This window comes from Pongo abelii, chromosome 1 (assembly GCF_028885655.2).
Source record: "Pongo abelii isolate AG06213 chromosome 1, NHGRI_mPonAbe1-v2.0_pri, whole genome shotgun sequence".
NCBI lineage: Eukaryota > Metazoa > Chordata > Mammalia > Primates > Hominidae > Pongo > Pongo abelii.
Genome location: NC_071985.2, coordinates 119599009 through 119626324, shown reverse-complemented (window position 1 = coordinate 119626324; position 27316 = coordinate 119599009). Strand labels below are relative to the sequence as shown.

Below are 27316 nucleotides of genomic sequence, written 5' to 3'. Positions count from 1 at the left end.
AGATTCTGTCTCAAAATAAATAAATAAATAAATAAAGTATTTAGCCCAGTGCCTGGCCACAGACAAAACTTAATTCACAGTAGCTACCTTCACTTCTATTTCTTTTGCTTCTTTCCATTCTTCATATACTAACCAAATGCTGACCACAAGTACTTAACAGAGTATACAGTATTCTCTCAACAAGTGTGTGGATAGATTATACTAAAATATTGCTAGTGGTTGTCTTTGAGTAGTGAGGATTTGGGGGGCTTTCTCTCCCTCTTGGTTTAGTGGTACTTTCTAGTTTTCTACTATAATTATATAATTTTAACGGAAAGTATTTTAAAATTTATATGCAGCTTTTTCATATACCTCCTATTATTGATGCAAAGCCTTGTGGGGAACACCAAAAAGTATAAAGAGAGATTTTAATAAATGTTGACCTAAAAAGTATTATAAATATGACTTTTAAAGTAACCAAAAGCAACCAACAATTCTCAGTAAAAAAGTTGCATTAGAGCCAGGTGTGGTGGCTCATGCCTGTAATCCCAGATACTCAGAAGGCTCAGGTGGGAGGATCCTCTGAGTCCAGGAGTTAGAGACCAGTCTGGGCAACACAGCGAGTTCCTGTCTCAAAACACAGTTGCATTAAAGTTTCTGCAACAGCAGTTTGTTCAAACCAACTGTTAGAGAAAAAATTACTCAGTGGAACTTGTTAAAGCATTATAAAAGCATAGTAATCTTTGCCAGTGCCTCTTTTGTTTAATAACAATATAAGTCAACTTTGAACAGTTGAACAATGTAAGTCAATTTTTTCATTCTTAAAATTGAAACTTTGCCAGGCATGGTGGCTCACGCCTGTAATCCCAGCACTCTGGGAGGCCAAGGCAGGTGGATCACGAGATCAAGACCATCCTGGCCAACATGGTGAAACCCGGTCTCTACTAAAAATACAAAAATTAGCTGGGCATGGGGGCAGGCCCCTGTAGTTCCAGCTACTTGGGAGGCTGAGGCAGGAGAATCACTTGAACCTGGGAGGTGGAGGTTGCAGTGAGCCGAGATTGCGCCACTGCATTCCAGCCTGGGCAACAGAGCGAGACTCTGTCTCAAAAAGAGTTAAAATTGAAACTTCTGTGGAATCAGATCTTAGATACTTTATGCCAAACATTAAACTTGATAAGGATTTGATCATGCACATAAAGCAAGTTCTCAAAATCATTTACTTTCCCTGCTTCTAAGTGGATGGGACATTTAAGGGGTCATTGAGAGAAAATACTGATTTTTCAGATATGTTTTACAGGGTTATAAACCACAAATACTTTTTCAGTGCTCTTAGTTTAGATTGCATTACACATTGTACGGTGCTGAAGCGGGTTTTCTTTTTGTTTGTTTTGTTTTTGGGAGACAGTCTCTGTTGCCCAGGCTGATGGGCAGTGGCGTGATCTCGGCTCACTGCAACTTCTGCCTCCTGGGTTCAAGCAGTTCTCCTGCCTCAGCCTCCCAAGTAGCTGGGATTACAGGTGCCCACCACCACGTCCAGCTAATTTTTGTTTTTTTAGTAGAGACAGGGCTTCGCCATGTTGGCCAGGCTGGTCTCGAACTCCTGACCACGGGTGATCCACCCGCCTCTGCCTCCCAAAGTGCTAGGATTACAGGTGTGAGCCACTGAGCCTGGCCTAGTGCTGAAGTGTTTTTAGTGTTGATGAAATAATTTGACAATAATTATATGTTGTCTACAACAAAGATCTCTCAATGCTCCAATATATAGTAAGTGTTTCCCCATACTTTCATGGGAAAAATTTAAACCTCAAAAATTTAAAGGAAGGTACAATTAACACCCCATACCCTTTATCTAAATTCACCAATTGTTAACTTTTTGCTAAATTTGTTCTATTTCCCTCCCTCCTCCTCTCTCATTTTCTCTTGCTCTCTCTCCACATACACACAAATATATATATACACATACACAGTTTTTTTGCTGACCATTTAAAAGTTGCAGCCATGATGACACTTCACCTCTAAATATCTCAGCATGTATTTTTTAAGAACAAGTACATTTTCTAACGAAGACATCACCATTACCACACCCAAAGAAATTAACATTGATAAGATAATATTAACTAATACACAGTCCATACTCAAATTTCCCCAATGTTAAAAAGAGTCCTTTGCAGATGGTTTTTTTCAATCAAGAATCACACATTTCATTTTATTGTAATGATTCTTTAGTCGTCTTCAAAATAGATCCCTGGCCACCCTTCTTCCCCCCTCTTTTTTTAGTGCCTTTCATGAGGTTGATATATTTAAAGAATTTTGGCTGACAGTCCCAATTTGTTTTCTCATGATTACATTTATGTTAAATGTTTTTGACAAGAATAACGGATAGGTGTGCGGTAAGGTTTTAATACTGAAGACTTTTAGAATGAAAAGTAAAAACAGGATGCTTTTCCTCTTTTCTTTCTTGCAGGATTCTGAACACAAGCAGTTTGCTCTGTGACTGCCATTTGAAGTGGCTACTTCAATGGTTGGTTGATAATAACTTTCAACATTCTGTGAATGTAAGCTGTGCACACCCTGAATGGCTAGCAGGGCAAAGCATCCTGAATGTGGATCTGAAAGATTTTGTCTGTGGTTTGTATTTTTGTTTTAAAATTTTATATATTACACACTTATAATCTTAACAGAATTAAAAAAATTAAACCAGAATGGTTTTCCACTAGGAATTTTTGTAATCATACAGTTTTAATTGCCATTAAAAATGATCACAGGCATTTTAATGAATGAAGGCTTTTCTCTTTTAGGGGGATTGTTAACCTTAGGTTAGGTATTTGGTAGTCAGATTCCTGAATCAAGCAATATGAGTTTTTTTATATGAACATTTTTAGTAGATCTTGAAAAGTGCCACCAGGTACTTTCCAAAAAGATAGCACTAGTTTAAAGTTGTCACCAGCAATGTATGAATATACTGATTCTGTGTGTTTCATATTTTTTTATGCGGTTTCATAACATTAAAGTGGCAGAGTTTTGTTTTTTTCCTTGAGGGGAGAGAGATAGTCATAGACAAGTTGTCCTGATTCTAGCACTTACAATTTCAAATATACTTTTTTTTGAGATGGAGTCTTGCTGCGTCACCCAGGCTGGAGTGGAGTGGTGCGATCTCAGCTCACTGCAATCTCTGCCTCTCGGGTTCAAGTGATTCTCCTGTCTCCGCCTCCTGAGTAGCTGGGATTACAGGCGTGTGCCACCATACCCGGCTAATTTTTGTATTTTTAGTAGAGACGGGGTTTTGCCATGTTGGCCAGGCTGGTCTTGAACTCCTAACCTCAGGTGATCTGCCTGCCTCTGCCTCCCAAAGTGCTGGGATTACAGGTGTGAGCCACCGTGCCCAGTCAATTTCAAGTATACTTCTACATTATTCTTTCTCAATTTGGAAAATTTTCCTTTACACTTAAATTTCCTTTAGGCCAGGCACGGTGGCTCATACCTGTAATCCCAGCACTTTGGGAGACCAAGGCAGGTGGGTCACCTGGGATCTGGAGTTCGAGACCAGCCTGGCCAGCATGGCAAAACCCCGACTCTACTAAAAATACAAAAATCAGCTGGGCGTGGTGGCACACGCCTGTAATCCCAGCTTCTCGGGAGGCTGAGGCAGGAGAATCGCTTGAACCGAGAGTTGGAGGTTGCAGTGAGGCAAGATTGTGTCACTGTATTCCAGTCTGGGCAACAGAGTGAGACTCTGTGTCAAAAAAAAATTTTTTTTTCTTTAAAGTGGAATGACTGATTCTTAGCTTTACATAGGAGAACTTTTAGATCAGCTTATCTATGTTGCATATCCCTAGTATCTCTGATCATTTGAGTACCTATATATTGCCAAATCTGTTTTCACAATGTACTTAAAAATGGTTGGAACAGAACACACACTTGGAAGTTCGGGCTCACAAAATACATCCATTGTTTTTTTTTTTACAAAGTTTAAAGAAGAAAACAGAATCTAGTAAAGGTTAAATTCTGCTGACATTGCCACACGTTCCCTTTTTACTTAGTTTTAAATATAGACATACCATATATTTTTTCCTCCCCTTCCACTTACTGCTTTTATGGCACAATGAAATGTTATCCAATGGAGATACTGGTTAAGAATTTATATACCTGCTTCTCTCAATCAGTCCAATAACATTATTAATTATGAACCCATATTTTATTAGCCAGTCCTAAGCCAATCTTCAGTTGGACATTTGACCTATTCGGATTTTTTCACTACTTCAGGTGAAACCTGTGCACATACAAAATGCTTTCAAATAATTTGTTTTATTAGGTATTCTGTGTGAAATATAAATCATTCATAATCCCCCCATTTTATATTGGCACAGAAAGGATAATGGTTATATATATACATATATTTTTTGAGACAGAGTCTCGCTGTTTTGCCCAGGCTGGAGTGAAGTGGCGTGATCTCGGCTCACTGCAACCTCTACCCCCCAGGTTCAAGTGATTCTCCTTCCTCAGCTTCTCAAGTAGCTGGGATTACAGGCGGCCGCCACCTCGCCTGGGTAATTTTTGTGTTTTTAGAAACGACAGGGTTTCGCCATGTTGGTCAGGATGGTCTCGAACTTCTGACCTGAGTTGATCCACCCACTTTGACCTCCAAAAGTGCTAGGATTACAGGCGTGAGCCACTGCACCTGGCCATATACATGTTTATCTATCACATACATATATACAAGGGGTAATAGAAGTAGAACTTGTCTTGAAATCCTAATATAAAGTTTCTGTTTTTCCCCAATAACTGATAATGCTTGAGAAGTACATTCTGAGCACACAGGTGACAGTAAGGACTAGTAGAAAAGTGCTGGATCCTGAAGTCAGGAAACCTGAGTTCCAGTCCAGGCTCTGCCACTGACTGACATGTCTTTGAGCAAGTCATTTGAATTTTCTGGGCCTCATTTCCCCCATCTTTAAACAAGGGAATTGGACTCTAGCTCTGTAGTCTCTTTCAACTTTAATATGCCACTTTGTAAACAGAACACACAATTTTATAGTAATTGTTTTAAAATTGAATCTAAAGCAAAAATAAATAACTGACTTGGCTACGGATGCATTTTTTTCCCCTTAGATGATTTCCTCAAGCCACAGATAAGGACACATCCTGAAACCATAATTGCTCTAAGAGGCATGAATGTGACTCTGACGTGCACTGCAGTGAGCAGCAGTGATTCACCTATGTCCACTGTGTGGCGCAAAGACAGTGAAATCCTGTATGACGTGGATATTGAGAATTTTGTTCGTTATCGGCAGCAAGCTGGAGAAGCTCTGGAATATACTAGTATCTTACATCTTTTCAACGTGAATTTCACAGATGAAGGAAAATATCAGTGTATTGTTACTAATCACTTTGGTTCTAATTATTCTCAGAAAGCCAAACTGACTGTAAATGGTAAGGAATTATGCTCTTTGATTTTTTTTTAGTTTAGAAGGATTTTTCATGTTCAGTTTTGAATCACTTGAGAGAATTAGGCTAAACCTGACATTTAAATAGGACTCTTACTGTTACTGTCTTTTGAGTTGTGGTAACTTATCAAGTGGGTGGGATTTTTGGATTAGTCAGTCTGCCCACTTATGGTCTCTAATTGGTCTTTGGTTGAAGGGTAAATGCTGTGGCCCTAGGAGATGTGCTACTTTCACTGCTGTTTATGCTTTTGGAGATATTCTTATGAAATTCTCAATTTTCATTCCAGAACCATAAATCTCTCTTGATAACTATGAAATTTACTCCTGACGGGCCTTCTAATAACTGGGAATATTTAGGACATTTTTGGGTCTAATGGTCATTATCATTATCTAAATGTAGTTACACAGGATCATTTGTGTGTGTGTGTATTTTTAATTTTTTATTTTAATTTTTCTTGGTTTTTTTTTTTTTTTTTTTTTTTGAGATGGAGTCTCACTCTGTCGCCCAGGATGGAGTGCAGTGGCATGATCTCGGCTCACTGCAACTTCCGTCTCCCAGGTTCAAGTGATTCTCCTGTCTCCTGTAATTCGAATAGCTGGAATTACAAATGTGCACCACCAGGCCTATCTAATTTTTGTATTTTTAGTAGAGACGAGGTTTCACCATTTTGGCCAGGTTGGTCTCAAACTCCTGAGCGCAAGTGATCCGCCTGCCTTGGCCTCCCAAAGTATTGGGATTACAGGCATGAACCACTGCACCCAGCCTTATTTCAGTATCTTTTGGGGTACAAGTGAGTTTTTTTCCCCATGGGTGAATTACAGTGGTGCATTCTGAGAATTTAGTGCACCCATCACCGAGTAGCGTACATAGTATCTAATGTGTAGTTTTTTATCCCTAGCCCCCGCTCACCCTCTCCATTCTGAATCTCTGAAGTCCATGATACCACTCTGTATGCCTTTGTGTACTCATACTTAGCTCCCACTTATAAGTGAGAACATATGGTGTTTGGTTTTCCACTCCACACAGGATCATTTTAAAAATGAATACTCTTCTTTCCTGCAAAAGCTTCTCGAAAACAGCTTGATTTATCTATTGCCTATCAAATTGAATAACTACAACATTTTAGGGTTTGTACAACCAAAAGATGTACTTATGTTTCGCTTCTGTGTTTTTTTAATGATAATTTTGAAGGCATAAATTTTTTTTAGCATGCAGTTTCCTTGATAGCTTTGTAGATGTTGGTTTGGGAACATTTTTGAGATGGAGTCTCACTCTGTCATGCAGGCTGGAGTGCAGTGGTGTGATCTTGGCTCACTGCAACTTTCGCCTCCTGGTTTCAAGTGATTCTCCTGCCTCAGCCTCCCAGGGAAGCATCATTTAGCTTCATAAGTGAGAGAGTCATAGTAAATATCAGGTTCTAAAATATGAAGTTCAACGAAGGTCTGTGGCCTTCTGCTTTCCCTAGTTCCAGCTGATGATTAAGTGTATCATGCATCCTAGAAGACACAGGCATCAGTGTGCTCCAGATACTCTGAGGTTCTGGAAGAAAAGATGTTCTCAAAACCATATTCACTGTTGGCTGGGTGCTGTGGCTCAGGCTTGTAGTCCCAGCACTTTCAGACGCCAAGTTGGGAGGATAGCTTGAGGCCAGGAATTTGAAGTTGCAGTGAGCTATGATTGCGCCACTGTACTCCCACCGGGACAGCAGAGCAAGACCCTATCTCTAAAGTTTGTTTTTGTTTTTTTAAATTTATAAAACTATATTCACTCTCAATCAGAGAGCCTGTCTTCACAAAGAAATGGAGCATTAGGGGGTGTTTTGCCTACTAGACTCCTTCATGCCTGTTTGTATGCATATATGTGCTTTGTTCTCTTGCCCACTTTTTCTTGGTGATCTTTCTGGAAACAGAGATGCCATCTTTTCTGAAAACGCCAATGGATCTGACTATTCGCACTGGTGCCATGGCCAGATTAGAATGTGCTGCAGAGGGACACCCTGCACCTCAGATTTCCTGGCAGAAAGATGGTGGTACTGACTTTCCTGCGGCTCGAGAAAGACGCATGCACGTCATGCCCGAGGATGACGTCTTCTTTATTGCCAATGTGAAAATAGAAGATATGGGAATCTATAGCTGCATGGCACAAAATACAGCAGGAGGTCTCTCAGCAAATGCTTCCCTAACAGTGTTAGGTACGTTTACTGCTCCATGGGTCCCTGCTTTTGCTGGAGTCTTTGGGAGCTACTCTTGGTCTTAATGAGCAAGAAAAATAAGTTTGAGATTACAGAGATTCTTAGATCTTTATCTTATTTCACAATTTTATGCAAGGTTATGTCAGTCTAGGAATTAGTGGGTCAGATAACTGAAATATGGGAAAATATATAGGGCAAAATTAGGTAGGCATCCTTATCACAGTAATTGAAAGTTCAAATTCCTTTATCAACTTATCTTTTTAAGTCCCTCTCTGTAAGGTTTCTATTTCATGTAGGTGTGTTTACTATTCAGTGAGTTTGCATTGAGAGTTCCACTGTTCTTTTAGGAGTATCCCAGTCATTTGATGCTGCTTCACTTATTGCTTGATAGGAACCTAAGACTATTTAACTGTTTGCTCATAGTTCATTTTCAAAAAAAATTTAATACAAAAAGAAAAAGATGTGTTTTCTGGTTAGAGTTTCTGCTTTCCTTTTCAGTGTGTTCTTCTTAACCCTATTTCTGGTAAAATGCCTTTTTTCCTAAAAATTTCCCTTGGCTAGCCTGGGTTTTTGTTGTTGTTGTTGTTTGTTTGTTTTGTTCTTCCTTATTACAATACTTTTCTTCATGGAACTCAAATCCAGGGTAAATTCTACTTTCCAGTTCTCTATTTTCCTAGATGTCATTTATTATTATTATTTTTTAAGTTTGTTGGTTTGTATTGTTTACTTGTATAACCAGAAAAATAAGAAGTCATTTATTTATTTATTTATTTATTTATTTATTTATTTTGAGACGGAGTCTCATTCTGTTGCCCAGGCTGGAATGCAGTGGCACGATCTCGGCTCAGAGCAACCTCCACTTCCCGGGTTCAAGCGATTCTCCTGCCTCAGCCTCCTGAGTAGCTGGTACTACAGGCATGTACCACTGCACCCAGCTAATTTTTGTATTTTTTTTAGAGACGGGGTTTCACCATGTTGGTCAGGCTGGTGTCGAACTCCTGACCTCCTGATCCGCCCGCCTCAGCCTTAGAAAAATAAGTCATTTATTGTTTTAAAATGTTAAGATATACAGAAAATTAGGAAAAGGGGAGGAAAGTCACTCAAATACTTAAGGATTTTGGCATATTCTAGACTTTCCCCTCTCACTTTTATGTAGTTAAATATACCTACATTTTTTCATTTAATATTGTACCACAAGTTACCTTGTTATTAAAGTCTTTGTAAAACATCATGTGACTATAGTATAATTTACTTAATCATTTTTCTGCTAGATTTTAAAATATTTGTCTTTATTCTTTAAAGTCACAAATTTTGTATTAAATATCTTTGCATATAAATCTTTGAATTTCTTTTTTTTTAAATTTTTGATCTTTTTTAATGGGTCACCCCTGCTCACCCCCTTCAGCTATTGCAGCTGCCCTGAACTTCTTTTTTAGGATAGCTTGCCTAAGCTGGAATTATTGAGAAAAGATTGAGGCTTTTTTCAGGATTTTGTTCTGAAACATTAACTTCTAATCCTCCTGTATATAAAATTACTCATTTTATTATACCCCCATTGGTCTAATTCAGTAGGAATTAAGGAATAAAATTGCCTAACTTTTCTTTTTTTTTTTTTTTTTTTTAATGTTTTCCTGTTAGAGACACCCTCATTTATTAGACCCCTGGAGGATAAGACAGTAACCCGAGGTGAAACGGCGGTGTTACAGTGCATAGCTGGAGGGAGTCCTGCCCCTCGTCTCAACTGGACTAAAGATGATGGGCCTTTGCTGGTGACAGAACGACATTTCTTTGCTGCAGCCAATCAGCTTCTCATCATTGTAGATGCCGGGCTAGAAGATGCTGGGAAATATACCTGCATTATGTCTAACACCCTTGGGACAGAACGTGGCCACATTTACCTAAATGTCATTTCATCCCCCAACTGTGACTCTTCCCAGAGTAGCATTGGTCATGAAGATGATGGCTGGACCACAGTTGGCATTGTCATCATTGTTGTGGTCTGCTGTGTTGTTGGCACTTCTTTGATCTGGGTCATTGTTATTTACCACATGAGAAGGAAAAATGAAGACTATAGTATCACAAACACAGGTAAGTAGTACCCACATGACACCTATGGCTTGTACTTGAGTCAAGAATGTAGTATAGGATTAATTGTACAATATAAAAAACTGAGAGCTGGTCATAGTAGCACATGCCTGTAGTCCAGCTACTCAGGAGGATGAGGTGGGAGGACTGCTTGAGCCCAGGAGTTCAAGGCCCACCTGGGCAACATAGTGAGACCTCATCTTCCCCCTCAAAAAACTGAAGAGCTGTGATGCATTACCTGATATGTGATAGAAGTAAGTTTTTGTTGTTAAAATGTTCAACTTCTTTGATATAACAGAACCTCTTTGAGGAACAGGTTCATAACAGAACCTCTTTGAGGAAATAATTTTGTTTGTTTATTTGAGATAGGGTGTTACTCTAATGCCCAGGTCAGAGTGTATTGGTACATTCATGGCTCACTGCAGCGTTGACTTCCTGGGCTCAGGTGATTCTCCCATCTCAGCCTTCTGAGAATTGGGGACTGTAGGTATGTGCTACCGCGCCTGACTAATTTTTTATATTTTTAGTAGAGTCGGGTTTTGCCATGTTGCCCAAGCTGGTCTCAAACTCCTGGACTCAAGCAATTTGTCTGCCTTGGCTTCTCAAAGTGCTGGGATTACAGGCATGAGCAACTGCATCTGACCAATTTCAAGAATTTGTAAATACTTTTTTTTTTTTTTGAGATAGAATCTCGCTCTGTTGCCAGGCTGGAGTGCGGTGGCATGATCTCGGCTCAATGCAACTTCCACTTGCTGGGTTCAAGCGATTCTCCTGACTCAGCCTCCCAAGTAGCTGGGGCTATAGGCGTGTGCCACCATGCCCAGCTAATTTTTGTATTTTTAGTTGAGATGGGGTTTCACCATGTTGACCAGGATGGTCTCAATCTTTTGACCTCGTGATCCGCCCACCTTGGCCTCCCAGAGGGCTGGGATTACAAGCGTGAGCCACCACATCCGGCCAAACTTTACTCTTAAAAACGCATTACAGATGCATTCTCTTCAACGTCTAAGGCTCCTTTTCATCATAATTTTGCTGTAACGAAGAGTGGAGCCCTTGTGATTGAGATCAGTCTCTCTTTTTTTCCCTTGAATATCAAACTGGATCATTGAGGTCAGTCTTTTACACCTCTCACCCTGAAATCCTGCAAGAAAAGATAGATTATGAAAGTGTGGCAGTAGATAAGATTTCAGCCTTTAGGTTTTGTTTCTTTCGGTGAAACTTTTAAAGTGAAGCTTCGAGAAGAATTCTAGTGAGAAATAGTTTTAGGGGAAGTACCAAGAGCTGTTGCGGTCTTAGGTACATACAGTTTTTCTTGCTAACAGTATCAAAGTGGAACACATTTGCAAAATAGTCTTCTGAGTGTTGGCTTCAACTGCCTACCTTTGAGAGTTAAAAATGTCTCTTTTACAGAGGAGCTCAATCTGCCTGCAGACATTCCCAGCTACTTGTCTTCCCAAGGAACGCTGTCTGAGCCACAGGAAGGCTACAGCAACTCTGAGGCAGGCAGTCATCAGCAACTTATGCCTCCTGCCAATGGATATATACACAAAGGCACTGATGGTAATGACTCTGTTGTTTATGGTTACAATTTCAGCCTATTCTATTGAGTTTACTTTTCAATGTGTAGTTTCTCCATTAATCTGAAGCAATGTTTTAAAGTAAGATACCTAATGAAAGCATTTAGCCACATGCAAAATAGGATGAAAATTGACTAAAGTCTTAAAAGGATAAGAAAATCATCTTACAGAGTAGAGAAACACATTAAACAAGAGATCAGAGTACACAGCAGAGGCTCCCAAACTTGTGTAATTATAGGAAAGGGATGTTCTGCAAACTTTTTTCAGGTATCTCTTTCTTACCCTTTTCAGGCATGGGCATCCTTCAGACCACATCCAAGGGAGGCTGGTTTCTCTTCCTGACAGGTAGACATTCAGTAAAGTTTAAAGGGTAGCTAGGAGCCAGGCATGGTGGCATGCCTGTAGTCCCATCTACCCACGAGGCTGAAGCAGGATTACTTGAGGCCAGGAGTTCGAGGCTGTATTGCGCTGTGAGCGCACCTATGAATAGCCACTATACTCTAGCCTGGACAACATAGCAAGACTCCCCACCTCTAAAAGAAATCAACAAAGGGTAGCAATGGTTCTCAGCATATATTGGGGAACATCAGAGAGATGTAAAGAGTTCTCTAATTAAATGAACCTGACATTCCAACATGTAGAGATGCATACCCATACACAGAGCTCTTCTCCCTCCACCTTTTTCATACCCTCGCTCCCATAGGGAGTGACAGAACTGAATGAATTAAGGGACAGAAGAATTGGGTTTGATTGATACTTCTTCCTTTTTCCAGCTCTGTGACCGTGAACTAGTTACTTAAGATCTGAGCTTTACTTTTCTAATTTTTAAATAAAGAGACAATAATTTGTAAAGCACTTGCCCCAAGATTCTCACAGATCTTTTCAACAAATCTGTGTAGTACTTCAAATACTATACAAATGAAAGATTTATTCCATTTCTTCAGAGACTTTTTTAGGCTGGGTGTCAACAGAACTTTATCTAATTGATAAATTGGATTTTGGCTTTTCATGAAAAATATAGTAGTTCTGACTCTTTTTTGTTTGTTTTTGAGAAAGCGTCTCACTCTGTTACCCAGGCTGGAGTGCAGTGGCACGATCTCAGCTTACTGCAACCTCCACCTCCCAGGTTCAAGCGATTCCTCTGCCTCAGCCTCCTAAATAGCTGGGATTACAGGTGTGTGCCACCATACCCAGCTAGCTAATTTTTGTATTTTTAGTAGAGACAGGTTTCACCATGTTGGTCAGGCTGGTCTTGAACTGCTGACCTTGTGATCTGCCTGCCTCAGCCTCCCAAAGTGCTGGGATTACAGGCATGAGCCACTGCACCTGGCTGGCATTTCTGACTTCTAAAAGAATACTTAAAAGTCTGTTCTTTGAAATATGTGGGAAATAACACTGCTTTCTGGGTTAAACTAAATTACTTTTCACTCTCTTCCAGTTCTGACATTCTGTTGCATGATTTTTTTTGTTTGTTTTTTGGTTTTTTTGAGACAGAGTTTCATTCTTGTCGCCCAGGCTGGAGTGCAATGGCACCATCTCAGCTCACTGTAACCTTTGCCTCCCGGGTTCAAGCGATTCTCCTGCCTCAGCCTCCCGAATAGCTGGGATTACAGGCACCCGTCACCACGCCTGGCTTATTTTGTATTTTTAGTAGAGACGGGGTTTTACCATATTCGCCAGGCTGGTCTCAAACTTCGGACCTCAGGTGATCCACCTGCCTCAGCCTCCCCAAGTGCTGGGATTACAGGTGTGAACCACTGCTCCTGGCCTGTTGCATGATTTTGAATAAGTAACTCACTCTTTATTTCTCACTGTCCCTTCTCTCCTTCATCATTCAGTTTTCAAAGCACATAATAATCCAGGGAGTTCATTGTTAAACCTATACTTCTGTCAACCATGTACTTGTCAGGCAGGACTCATTGTCAGAAGCTTTCTCTAGAGATGCTTGTAGCAATTGATGTTACTTAACTTCTTGACTCATGAAAGTAACATGGTTTTTCATGAAGTGACGTCATCATAACTCCTTATTCTCTTAGTTTGCTTAAGCCAAGCGTGTGTCTTGTAGCACAGTACCAGCCTTACCTTGCTCCCTTGATTTAGGCATGATCTATCTATCCATGATAGACAGAGATGGTTCAGTGTAGTTTTCAAGAGCATGGGCTCTGGAGCCAGAATGGCTGTTTCTGCTCCTCACTCTGGCAGTATGACTTTGTTTTTTTTTTTTTTGTTTTTTTTTGAGACAGAGTCTCGCTCTGTCGCCCAGGCTGGAGTGCAGTGGCGTGATCTCAGCTCACTGCAAGCTCCGCCTCCTGGGTTCACGCCATCCTCCTGCCTCAGCCTCCTGAGTAGCTGGGACTACTGGCGCACACCACCATGCCTGGCTAATTTTTTGTATTTTTAGTAGAGACGGGGTTTCACCGTGTTAGCCAGGATGGTCTAGATCTCCTTACCTTGTGATCTGTCCGCCTCGGCCTCCCAAAGTGCTGGGGTTACAGGCGTGAGCCACCGCACCCGGCAGCGGTATGACTTTGGTTAAGTTACTTAACTTCTCTGTGCTGTAAAGTGGGGATAATAATAATACCTACCTTATAAGGATGTTGTGAGGATTAAGGAATCAATTCACAGAAATGGCTTGAAACTTCACCTACTTTATAAAGTAAGTGCTCAATACATGCTAGCGATGATGATGACAACTGTTGAAGAAAACTGATGATTGGCAAAAAATAATTCCTTAACAGAAAGATATTTAGATTCTTTTTCTTGTTATTAGGTGGCACTGGTACCCGGGTGATTTGCTCAGATTGTTATGACAATGCCAACATCTACTCCAGGACCCGAGAATACTGTCCATACACCTATATTGCTGAGGAGGACGTTCTTGATCAGACACTGTCCAGCCTCATGGTCCAAATGCCTAAAGAGACATATTTAGCACATCCTCCCCAGGATACTACTGCCCTAGAGAGCCTGATATCATCAGCCAACAGAGAGCCATCTGCCTTTCCCACCAACCGTGAAAGGATAAGTGAGAAGAAACTTCCCTCCACACAGATGAGCGGTGGTAAGGGATGCATTTTTGTTATTTTGTTTTTACTTTCGTCTAATTGACTCTTCTATCATATAGGTAGGTAGTGCTCTCATTTGACAGGAAGCAAACAGATTGGTATATAGGAGTAACTGGCCATTGTTAAATGGTGTAAACTATAGCCAGAGAGTTCTGCATACTAGAGTCACAAAGAAGTCTTCATCTATAAGATGGAAACAACTTTTGTGGGGGTAACAGGATCACACTACTGAAAATTCAGAGGCCATACACAAAAAGCTTTTAAAAAGTTTCATACAGGCTATTTATTTATTTATTTGAGACAGAGTATCGCTATGTCACCCAGGTTGGAATGTAGTGGCGCAATCTCGGCTCACTCCAACCTCTGCCTCCCTGGTTCAAGCAATTCTCATGCCTCAGCCTCCCAAGAAGCTGGGACTACAGGCGTGCACCACCACACCCAGCTAATTTTTGTATTTTTAGTAGAGATGGGGTTTAACCATGTTGGCCAGGCTGGTCATGAACTCCTGACCTCATGTGATTGCCTGCCTTGGCCTCCCAAACTGCTGGGATTACAGGTGTGAGCCACTGCACCCGGTATCATATAGGGTATTAATTTTTCTCTCATCTTTATTTAAATAAAAGAATAAAATATGGGGGGCCAGGTACAGCGGCTCACACCTGTAATCTTAGCACTTTGGGAGGCCAAAGCGGGTGAATCATTTGAGGTCAGGAGTTTGAGACCAGCCTGGCCAACATAGTGAAACCGTGTCTCCACTAAAAATACAAAAATTAGCCTGACATGGTGGTGCATGCCTGTAGTCCCACCTACTCGGGAAGCTGAGGCACGAGAATCACTTAAGCTCAAGAGATGGAGGTTGCAGTGAGCTGAGATTGTGCCACTGCACTCCAGCCTGGGCAACAGAGTGAGACTGTCTCCAAAAAACAGTAATAAAAAAATTTGGGCATAATTTGGTGATGGTTTTTACTGAGAAGATTTTTTTTTTTTTTGGGAAATGGAGGTTCGCTCTTGTTTCCCAAGCTGGAGTGCAATGACGTGATCTCAGCTCACCACAACCTCCGCCTCCCGCGTTCAAGCAATTCTTGTGCCTCAGCCTCCCGAGTAGCTGGGATTACAGGCATGTGCCACCATGCCCAGCTGATTTTCTATTTTTAGTAGAAATGGGGTTTCTCCATGTTGGTGAGGCTGGTCTCAAACTCCCGACCTCAGGTGATCCACCCACCTGGCCTCCCAAAGTGCTGGGATTACAGGCATGAACCACCGTGCCCGGCCTACTGCGATTTTTTCTTTTTAATTTGAGATGGAGTCTAGCCCTGTCACCCAGGCTGGAGTCCAGTGGTGTGATCTCGGCTCACTGCAGCCTCTGCCTCCCAGGTTCAAGCGATTTTCCTGCCTCAGCCTCCCGAGTAGCTGGGATTACAGGCACGTGCCATCACGACCGGCTGATTTTTTGTTATCTTTATAAGATGGGGTTTCACCATGTTGTCCAGGCTGGTCTCGAACTCCTGACCTCATGATCTGCCTGCCTTGGCCTCCCAAAGTGCTGGGATTACAGGCGTGAGCCACCATGCCTGGCTGAGAAGAGTTTTAAATGTTTTGTTTTGTTGCTGTTCTAGCAGGTAAACATTTAATCTCAGCTTCACTTGGTGGGTGTTTTTTTCTATGAGGTATGATCAAGGTCATAAGTGAGAATGCAGTTTTGGGCTTGTGTCCTCTGTCTCACATGGCCCAGGAAAAGAAATATACATTATATTGTATAGATTAGACATTTGATAACCACTTGGCATTTGAAACAAAACTCTTTCTAGATCATGAAGAGTAATGCTGAGCATGTATGTCTTCCTGTCCATCCAAGCTTTTCATCAGCTTTCATCCTTCTGTCAGCCTGACATGGAACAGCACTGGAATAGGGTAGGAGGTCAGGGTGGGCGTGGTGGCTCACACCTGTAATCCCAGGACTTTGGGAGGCTGAGGCGGGTGGATCACGAGGTCAGGAGTTCGAGACCAGCCTGGCCAACGTGGCGAAACCCCATCTCTACTAAAAAAATTAAAAATTAGCTGGGCGTGGTGGTGGGTGCCTGTAATCCCAGCTACTTGGGAGGCTGAGGCAGGAGAATCGCTTGAACCTGGGAGGCGGAGGTTGCAGTGAGCCGAGATTGAGTGATTGCACTCCAGCCTGGACATCAGGGTGAGACTCTGTCTCAAAAAAAAAAAAAAAAAAAAGGTAGGAGGTGAGAACTACAGGTTTACAGAGGGAGGCAAAGTATACTGTGATACTCCCGGGGATGGCTCTGGCAGGAGTGAATGATCTAATGTACCACGTTAGATTATGTCCCACAGGTTACAGGATCATGCTTTTGATTTTAATATTAGTAGGACTTGGAACATTCAAGATGGTAGTGAGGGCACATGAAACTCTCTTCAGGATGAAATCTGGGCAAAGACTTATTAATTAATTTTGCATTTACTACTTCATGTCCCACATTAGAGCATTTACTCCTGCCAGAACCATCCCTGCAAGTATCTGAGTTACGCTCGCTTTTTTTTTTTTTTTTTTCCGAGATACAGAGTCTTGCTCTGTCGCCCAGGCTGGAGTGCAGTGGCATGATCTCGGCTCACTGCAACCTCCGCTTTCCAGGTTCAAGCGCGAGTCTCCTGCCTCAGCCTCCTGAGTAGCTGGGATTACAGGTGCCCACCACCACGCTTGGCTAATTTTTTGTATTTTTTTTTTTTTTTTTTTACTAGAGACAGGGTTTCACCATGTTGGCCAGGCTGGTCTCGAACTCCTGACCTCAGGTGATCCACCCACCTCAGCCTCCCAAAGTGTTAGGATTACAGGCATGAGCCACTGCGCCCAGCCTCTGTTGTTCTTAAGAGATTAAAGACTTCTAAAGAGGTTACAGGTCAGAGGAAAGCACTATTATTGAAGTTATCTTTACATTAAGTGTTCATGAAAGAAATGCACCAACAGTAAATCCACTTTTACTGTTGGATGTCTTAGAAGAGTTAATACAAAAAGGGTTTAAGAAGGACCAGAAATGTAGTCCCATCTTTTTTCTAACTTTGGGGATGCCTTAATTTTTAATCTGGTCCGTAAGTAAGGAAATCAGCAAATGAGAGTGCTTTGGCGCATTGGCAGTTTTTTATGTGGGGTATCCTAGCTTCTTCTTACTCGAAGTCTGGTCTATTGACTATCAGCATCACCATTACCTAAGAGCTTGTTAGAAATGCAGAATAATGATCCCAGCGCAGACCTAACAAATCAGAGTCTACATTTTAACAAGATCCTCAAGTTATTTGTGTGCATATTAATTAAAACTTGAGAAACCCTGCTCTAGCTTACTTTTCACATGGATTTTATTTTTATTTCTGGGTATTTGTTTTTATGATGTTTGGCTAGCTTTTTCTAAAATGCACCCTATGAAGTTAATATAACTTTCAGTAAATAGTCTTTGGGAAAATAGTTCACCATTGTAATAAAGAAGAATGAGAAATGCATATTTGAAACCAGTGTGCAGATATGATTTAATATAGCTCCTTTTGACTATCATTTGTTGTTAGAATTGTTGACATGCTAGGAGTTGGAAGGGAATGGCTGTTTATTTTTAAAACAATTTTGTGACATATTTAAAGATATAATGGCTGCACTGAATCAATGATTATTATCTATCATGAAAGTTTCATTACAATATGGATACCATTTTGTCTTTTAGCTCTTTTCCATGTGTCTAAAGAGTTTTATTTAAAAATTTTATGGCCGGGCACGGTGGCTCATGCCTGTGATCGCAGCACTTTGGGAGGCTGAGGCAGGCGGATCACCTGAGGTTGGGAGTTCGAGACCAGCCTGGCCAACATGGAGAAACCCCTGTCTCTACTAAATATACAAAATTAGGCGGGCATGGTGGCACATGCCTGCAATCCCAGCTACTCGGGAGGCTGACGCAATAGAATTGGGTGAACCCGGGAGGCGGAGGTTGCGGTGAGCCGAGATGACGCCATTGCACTCCAGCCTGGGCAACAAGAGCGAAACTCCATCTCAAAAAAAAAATTAAATAAATAAAAATAAAAAATTTTGTAGCAACAGAATCGCTAAAATAACAGGTCACAGTAGATGATATATAGTATGATCTCAGTAAATAATTGGTTAGGTTTGTGAAGTAGAGGGATTTGAAAGAGCATGTTCTGGTGGTGTTTCATGTGTGTGTGTGTATGTGTTTGATTTCAGTGTCCCTATTCAGGAATATTGAACATCTTTATTTGTTTGAGGATTTGGCTAAAAGGATATTAAGTTTTACCAGTCACTACTGATAATTCTTGTCTTTCATTCTCAGAAACATTGCAGCGGCCGGTGTGGAACATAAACAGAGAACTAGGCCTGCCTCATCCTCCTTTTTCCCAGCAGCCAGTCCATGAGTCACCACAACTTCATCAAAATGAGGGCCTGGCAGGGAGAGAGCCAGACTGTTCTACTTCTTCCATGTCCTGCCACAGGTTACAGGATCATGCTTTTGATTTTAGTAGGACTCGGAACATTCAAGATGGTAGTGAGGGCACATGAAACTCACTTGAGGATGAAATCTGGGTAGAGACTCATTAATTAATTTTGCATTTACTACCTCAGAGCTCAGAAGAAACTCCGATGTCAGCATTTGCTTTACTCTTTCTTTATGATTGCATCTGACTGCACCAAGGTGGGCCATGCGTTGTTTGGTCTTATACCTGATGAAGAAATGGCAACAGCTGACAGAAATGGGTACAGCTCATCAAAAATGTGCAGCACTGGCAGAGGGAAGATACGGGGCAAATGTGCTTCCTGATGGTTCCATGGGGATGTGCCCTGGTGTGCATCTGCCTGTCAGGAAGAGTCACATTGCTGCTTAACATGCTGGATTGCCCTAGTCTTCAGAATGGTCCTGAGAAAACATCACTACTTTGATGTTCTACTTTGCCTTCCAAGGAGCAAAAATAACTTTGGAGCCTTCTGGGAAGTGTGCCTGGGATTCTTCAGTGGTTTCAGGCAGATAGTTGAGACTGGGGCTTTGATATTTAAGGTCTTTGGCAAGAATCCCAGGCTTGACCAACTGGTAACCAGGTCAAAGGTTTTTGTATTCTTGTGAATTTTTTTTTTGTCCCTATTGCCCAGGGATGTCATTGTAAATATATGTGCATTTATAAATAATTTTTGTATTCATTGACCATATGTGTTGGCTGCAGTGTAAATATTTTTGATATGCCAAAATTATATATAATATCCAGTTATAATATTGACAAGTAGCTTCTCAGATCACAGATTTTAAATAACTCGATTTAGTGAGATCTAAAAATTTTATTTAAAGTATAAAAAGGGTGGCTCACACCTGTAATCCCAGCATTTTGAGAGGCTAAGGTGGGAGGATTGCTTGAGGCCAGGAATTTGAGACCAGGCTGGGCAACATGGTGAGACCCTGTCTCTGCAAAAAATAAATTAAAAAAACAGCTGGACATTGTGGCATGCTGCTGTAGTCCTAGCTACTTGGGAGGTTGAGGTGGGAAGGTCACTTGAGCCCGGGAAATCAAGGCTGCAGTGAGCTGTGTGAAGCCACTGCACCCCAGCCTGGGTGACACGGCGAGGCCCTGGCTCAAAAATAAAATAAATAAAAGTTTTAAAAACTTACTTGTTAAGAAGCGTATCTACAGAAGCAGCTACTTAGTGATTGTATACACATAAACACAGTCTTGGTGTAATTAACCGCCTTCTTCATGCCTAGAGGTTCATACTTCTGGTCATTTGCCAGCTGTTTAAAAGTGCTAGGTGATACTCCCTTTCTAACATAAAAAGCTTGTTCTTTCAGAGCCTGGTAGTCCTGTCACAGCTGTATGCACCTAGAGGAAAACTTGTTTGGAAATTCCTTTCATTTCTTCCCCCTTTCCCTCCCTCCCTCTTTTTTACTGAAACAGAAATTGATTGAGGAAGGTTCAGTCATTCCTTCAGGAACCAATGAGTTAGATCGGGTTGTTACTTTATGTATAATGAACGCTTCAAAAACTGGAGGCTGATTTAAATGCAGAACTTGAGTCAGAATCATAAGCAGTACTGTGACATGAATTGGAGCCAGAACAGTTGCTGATATCAGAACCATCTCTTTCATTCTGTGACTTTGCTCTTGCCGTGTTAGTCAGCCGCTAGGATATAAATCACTATCACTGTCCATATTTGAGTCTGCAAATCTTGTCATTGTCTGCTTTAATGCTCTTTGAGTTGCAACAAGTGTATTATTTAAAGGAGTATTTGAAATTCTGTGAACAGGAATTCTGTTGGTAGTGAAATAGGTTCTCACACCTGCTTGCTCAGAATGTGAAAATATTATTTCTGAGTTCTCTTTGTTCACTTTCTAAAGTGACTGTTGTTTTGGTGTTGGAGATGTTAACTGGGTTCTATTAGGTGTGCTATATCTTGGCAAATATTCCCCATGATGAACTCTTCCTACTATCACAATGAGGACTATGACTGGATTTCTCAGTCTCAGTGCCCCAGATTCACCATTTCTGATTGTGTCTGGAGAACGTTCTCCTGGAAAGGCATTCTGTGTTCCAAAAGCTGCAAAAACATGCCACTTTGCAACTATGGGTCAGTTATTTGCTCTCTCAATGTCTCATGTTGCTGAGTTCTAGAAAATCTCTGTCTCATTTACCAGGGGTCATTCAAAAGTCTGAGATGTGTATTATCATGAAATATTTGTGAAATTCCTCACCATGAATTTGGAGGCAACCTACTTTTGTTTCTCGCTCTGGTTCTCCATTGGTCTGGGCTCCTGCTTCTCAGTCTTCTCTGACCTCTGGTAAGTGGAACTTTCATTAATACTTCTGTCGTACTTTGTACCTGACCTAGGTGGCCTTGCAAATGTTGACTCAGATTGTGGATTTTCCACTTTCCTCTGTTTTCCCTATTTTCTCCCCTGGGAAGTCTTGCAGATGATGCATATTCATTTTCTGTATTCAGCCTTCCATTATTAAGGATAAAATTGATCCCTACATTGAATCTGAAATTACCACTATATGGATTACTCTGGCTCACTGCTGTCCAAGCTTGGTTTTCTCTTTGCTTACTTCCTGTCATATTTTCAGTTTGTCCAAAAGAGGTAAGCCACTTTATTACAGACCCATTACTAGTACTAGACATCATCCACCTCTATTTTCACCTGATTCTTGTGGGGAATCCTCTTTAATTTGTTGTAACCTTCTCAGCAACTCTTCTGTACTTCACCTATAGTGCCTAGCAAATTGTTATCACTCATAAGCCTGTAATCTTCATCACTCAGGTTATTTGCAAGTAGAAAGCTTCTGGAACCAATTGGTCCATCCGACTTCTGCACTGGGCCACATCCATCTTCTTCATTGTCAGAATCTGAGTTTTCTGTCTTGAAGAACAGCTGGAAAGTTGTCTGGCTGTTATGACACAGTACTGAAATACCAGACTGAGTTTTAGTTGTTTCTAGTTGTGTTCACTTTGTGCTTTCTCTGAATGGGAATATCTTCTTTCAGCAAAGTTATTCATTGACCAGGAAACCAAAGATTGCTTCTTTTCCGAGTTTGTTTTGTTTTTAATCTTTTACCAATGCGTGGTATATCTTAAGAAGGGAAGAGTGCTCTTGGGAGTAGAAGAACATGCAAACATTCTTTTTTTATTATTATTATTTGAGATGGAGTCCCTCTTGGTCGCCCAGGCTGGAGTGCAGTGGCATGATCTCGGCTTACTGCAACCTCTGCCTCCCAGGTTCAAGCAATTCTCTTGCCTCAGCCTCCCGAGTAGCTGGGATTACAGGCACACCACCATTTCTGGCTTTTTTTTTTTTTTTTTTTTTTTTTTGGTATTAGTAGAGATGGGGTTTCACCATATTGGCTAGGCTGGTCTTGAACTCCTGACCTCAGGTGATCTGCTTGCCTTGGCCTCCCAAAGTGCTGGGATTACAGGCATGAGCCACTCACCTGGCCCCACAATTCTTATACTGTAAAGCCTTGGAGTGGTCCTTATTTTATACAAGTGATTAAGCCAAAAAGTTTTCTTGAATTTCTGATACCAAAGAGCTTTAGGTAAATAAAGAACTTCACACTCTAATGCAATGTAATTCTTTGTGCTTTCAGATTTCCTTACACTTCCTGTCCAGTTCTCTCCTCTAAATCCAATATTACTCACTAGATTTCAGCCACTTAAATAAAAATATCTATTTTTAAGTCCTTGTTCAAGGGTTCCAAACTCACATAATTTCTCAACTTTTTGCCAGAAAGTTGAGCGTTTATTCATACTTATTTTCAGTCCTAAGTGTTCTCCTAAGGGCACCAGCAGTTCTTGAGCTGTTTAGTACTGCCACACCTTTTTCTTTCTTTAATATGTCAGCCTCTGATCATTTTCACTTTGAACTTCCTAAAGATCACAATTTCCTATCCCTTCAATCTGCGATCCCTCTTCTTCCTTTCTTACTAGATTATGGTGTAGTTTGTACTAGACTGATTCAGAATTTAACACCTTGTTCGCTTCCTGACTCTGCTTGTTACTGGCTTTGTAATCAAGGGTGAGTCTTTTTACTTCTCTAGGCTAGATTTTCTCATTTATGAAATGAGGACATTTTTCTAGATGCTGTAAAGCCCTTTCCAGCTGTAACATCCTATGAATCTGTAATTCCCTCCAGGAGCTAAGGAGGATTATGTTACTTTAATAAAAAGCTGCTTTGGTGACATTTGTTCGAGTAGAACAAGAGTGATGCTGCTCATTCTGACTTGAGCCAGATGTATTTCCTTTATAGCAGGAGTAATGGTCTAAGAAATACTCATTAGGAGAAAAAAATTCTGCTTCTAAACAGCATTAGTAAACAAAGAATCTTGACTCAGTTGAAAAACCACCCATTGCTCTCTAGAGCAGAATGTCTGAATGCTGGTTTTATAGCACACTAGAGTATCAGAATGAGTTGACAGATGTATCACAACTAATTTTTAACTAGTTTGTGACTCACCTTTCTAATGTATTCGAAGTTATCCCTATAATTATATTACTCTTGCTCAAATTCTGATAGATTTCCTGAATGGAATAGGTGGAGTTAGGGCTAGGCTGCCAGAGACTGTGCCAATGAGCATCACCTGTCATGTGTGAGAGGGCAGAAGATAGCCTGTGAGCCAGTGCTCTAGAAAACTTCATGTAGGAGACCGGGCACGGTGGGTCACACCTGTAATCCCAGCACTTTAGGAGGCCGAGGTGGACGGATCACGAGATCAAGAGATCGAGATCCCTGGCCAACATGGTGAAATTCCATCTCCACTAAAAATACAAAAATTAGCTGGGCGTGGTGGTGCGCGCCTGTAGTCCGAGCTACTTCGGAGGCTAAGGCAGGAGAATCACTTGAACCTGGGAGGCAGAGGCTGCAGTGAGCCGAGATTGCGCCATTGCCCTCCAGCCTGGTGACAGAGTGAGACTCCGTCTCAAAAAAAAAAACAAACAAACAAACAAAAAACCTTGTAGGAGTACTGCCTCTCTGCTCTAGCAGTGGTCCTTCTACTGACAGTGCTGTCGGAGTCTGGTCTCCTAAAGAGCCAGGTCATTTTCCATTATGTCAACTCACATGGTTGAGATGTCCTTCTTAGATATTCCTAGCTTGCCTAAATAACTAGTCAGCAATCTAGTTAAATGTGAAGAGCCTATCTCTAGACTTTAAATAAACACACATACACACACATCCCTAGGAAAAGGAATTCCTGAAACTTTTCATTATTGCATATGTTTCTGATCAAGCAATATGTTAACCTTCTAAGTAGGATTAGTGTCCTATGAGTATTTCTTCCAGCAGAATCATGTCTGCCTAATGCTAATCAGGAATGTTGCAAAGCAAGGTGAACTGAAAATGCTGAGAGAAATACCTCCTTTCCCCACTGCCCCCTAGTGACCACTTTCAGTAGGAATACATACATTCTCTTGATTTGTTTGTCCCCTTTCAGGCTGATTCTCCACTTCTACCTGGAAGAAAAGACAGTATTCCTTGAACTCCATGCCCTACTGGCACAGGATCTGCACTTATGCCATTGGCTTTCTGTCACTCCGCAACTTCTACTTTTCTTTTTGAGACAGGGTTTCACCCTGTCACCCAGGCTGGAGTGCAATGGTGTGATCGTGGCTCACTGTCGTCACTGCAGCCTTGGTATCTCAAGCCCAAGTGATCCTCCCACCTCAACCACCTGAGTAGCTGTGCCACCACACCTGGCTAATTTTTGTATTTTTTGTAGAGATGGGGTTTCACCTTGTTGCCCAGGCTGATCACAAACTCCTGGGCTCAAGCAATCTCCCCGCTTAGGCCTCCCAAAGTGCGGGGATTATAGGCATGAGCCACCGCACCCCACAGTACTTTCCCTAGTATACAAGCTACTCTCTTGAAAAAAATAGCAGGAGCCCATTCCAATGTGCAAGTTCCCCTAAAGAGCCACCTCAGAATAACTTTCATGTTTAAAAACAGCTGTGTTCACATTGCCCATTGTGAGGTTGTAAAAGGAAGATAAGATGTCAAGCAATTTAGATTCTGTTACCCATTTCCCTATGAAAAGAGATGTGTTAAAAGTCTTTAACTACTTAAAGGGTCATCATGAAAAATAATTCTATTCCAGAAGACAGAGTTATACACAGGGAGGTGTATTATATACTTGCTAATAAATTTATCTGATAATGGAATAATCAGCCTTTTTGGTGGAAAGGTACATACAGAAGCTAAATCATCATCTGTTAATAGTGTTTAAGAAATTTCTTCATTGAGATGGAATATGGGCAAGATGACCTTTAAGGTCTTTTTCACTTTTATCATTGGAAAACCCCAGAAGCAATCTGATAGTCTTAAAACTTTTTCCTAAGTCCTTTGTATTCATTTTAGAGCTCTTCAGGAAACTAGAGAATTTTGGACTTTGTTTGACAAAAGGGGTCTGACCTGTGTTCGTAGCTGGGAACATGAAACACGAAATTCTAGGTTTAATCTTCTGAAGAAATCTATAAGTAGTTACTAGCATAAATGGCATTACTATACTAACAAATTTAAAAGCCTATAATGTATTAAAACTCTTTTTTACTTGATTTTTTTTTTTTTTTTTTTAAGACAGAGTCTCACTCTATTGCCCAGGCTGGAGTGCAATGGCACGGTCTCAGCTCACTGCAATCTCTGCCTCCCAGGTTCAAGCAATTCTCCTGCCTCAGCCTCCCAAGTAGCTGGAATTAATTACAGATGCCCACCACCATGCCCGGCTAATTTTTGTATTTCTAGTAGAGATGGGGTTTCACCATGTTGCCCAGGCTGGTCTTGAACTCCTGACCTCAAGTGATCCGCCCACCTTGGCCTCCCAAAGTGCTGGGATTACAGGCATGAGCCACTGTGCCCAGCCCTCTTGATAATTTTTATTCTTGTTTCTTCTTATCTGTGGGACTCCAATTAGAATGGGGTTGAGATTGTGGTGTTCAGTTTTATACCAATATTTTACCTAAGTGTGTCATGGCCTTTTCTAATCATTTTAATATCCCCAGAAATGCCAGAAGCGTAAAGGAATAACAGAGGTAAATTTGCTGTTATTTTATACCACATCCTCTTTTCTTACTTTGCTTCTTGATACAGATTATAGAGGTAATTGTGAAGACAGTTGAACCTTAGAAGGTTGAGCTAAGATTCTTTTTTTGGCAACCTGCAAGTAATGTTTCATTTTTCTATTACGTGATCTCTTTCCCCAAACAGTTGGCAGATGTTTTCCCCCTTTTTCTACCTTAACACTTTTTTGTTTGCAGTACAGTCTAAACCAACATCAGTTAGCCTTGATTTTCTTTCTTTTTTGGACAACTGTCTGGTTCATTGACAAAAGTAACAAGTTTGGAACTAAGAGATATGTTACAAGCTGCACTTAACACCACCTGAAAACCCAAGAATCATCTGAAGGTTTTGTCAGTAGTAAGGTAGGTTTTGTGTGTGTGTGTGTGTGTGTGTGTGTGTGAAGATGGAATAGGGTGAAGGTGAAGAAACAGCTTGACTTGTGCCTGTTTTCAGATAAAGGAGTAAAGTGATCTTCTACAGACTGTAACTATCTTGAAAGAGAAATTGATCATCAGATGGTCAAGTACTCTTGGGATGTCTCTTTGCTGTTTACTGTGGCCTCTTTACAATGGTGAGACTTATTTCTACCCTCTACTTTCCACTATTATTTTTTTCCCCTATTGGATAATGCCAGTCTGAGCAGCCCTAACACTAGATGTACCTAAAAAGAGATATAAGCCAAGTCATTGTTCAGTGTAGTCATTTCTTAGTATCTGTTTATATTTTGTCACACATCAGAATGTATATTTTATAGAGCATGTGTTTGTCTACTTGTTTGTCTACTATAATATGTCTTTAATAAAGCTAAAAACATTCTGATTTTCTGGTCTTCTTTTGCCTAACGTACAGCAGTGAAATGGTACATTTATGAGTTTGTATCCTTTTGAGGGGGTCCTCAAGTAGTTGTACAAGTGAGAACAGGGCAGAGTTGTTTTCCTTTAGTTGTTGCCAAGTCACATATTGCCTTCAGCCTGCCCCTGGCTGCCCCTGCAGCTGTGAGCTGTGAGGACAGGCACTGTGTGCTCTCCAGCTTCCTCCCTGGTGCTAGATGCCTGGCAGGTATAGAAACAAATACACTTCATAATTCACTAGAAAATAAGAGTGTTTTCTGCACAGGGAAGGATATGAACGCAGCATTTTCTAATTTGGTAAATCTTTGATTAACAGGATATTTGAAGAATGTCAATATTCTGGTCAACTTTGTTACTATACTATATCATAGGGGCCATTTTCTTTGAGGCTACCAACTCTTGGAAAGCTCATAATATTTACCCCATTGTGTACTTCTACTGCACTTTATTTTTTATTTTTTTTGAGACAGAGTCTTGCTCTGTCACCCAGGCTGGAGTGCAGTGGTGCAATCTCGGCTCACTGCAACCTCCATCTCCT

The 27316-nt window shown here is 41.0% G+C and overlaps 1 protein-coding gene across 3 annotated transcripts in view; it reads left to right on the top strand.

The window, feature by feature from the left end:
- The window catches only part of LRIG2 (leucine rich repeats and immunoglobulin like domains 2), a 178913-nt gene extending 153651 nt beyond the window's left edge, over positions 1–25262 (top strand). For all 3 annotated transcript variants that reach the window (XM_054529213.1, XM_024234771.3, XM_063718059.1), the window contains exons 12-18: positions 2447–2610; positions 5092–5412; positions 7337–7618; positions 9257–9706; positions 11114–11263; positions 14051–14341; positions 18677–25262. In XM_054529213.1, the coding sequence (XP_054385188.1) occupies positions 2447–2610; positions 5092–5412; positions 7337–7618; positions 9257–9706; positions 11114–11263; positions 14051–14341; positions 18677–18903 (1885 nt within the window). In that variant the 3' untranslated portion in view covers positions 18904–25262. The remainder of the gene's footprint in view (positions 1–2446; positions 2611–5091; positions 5413–7336; positions 7619–9256; positions 9707–11113; positions 11264–14050; positions 14342–18676) is intronic.
- Positions 25263–27316: the final 2054 nt, after the last annotated feature.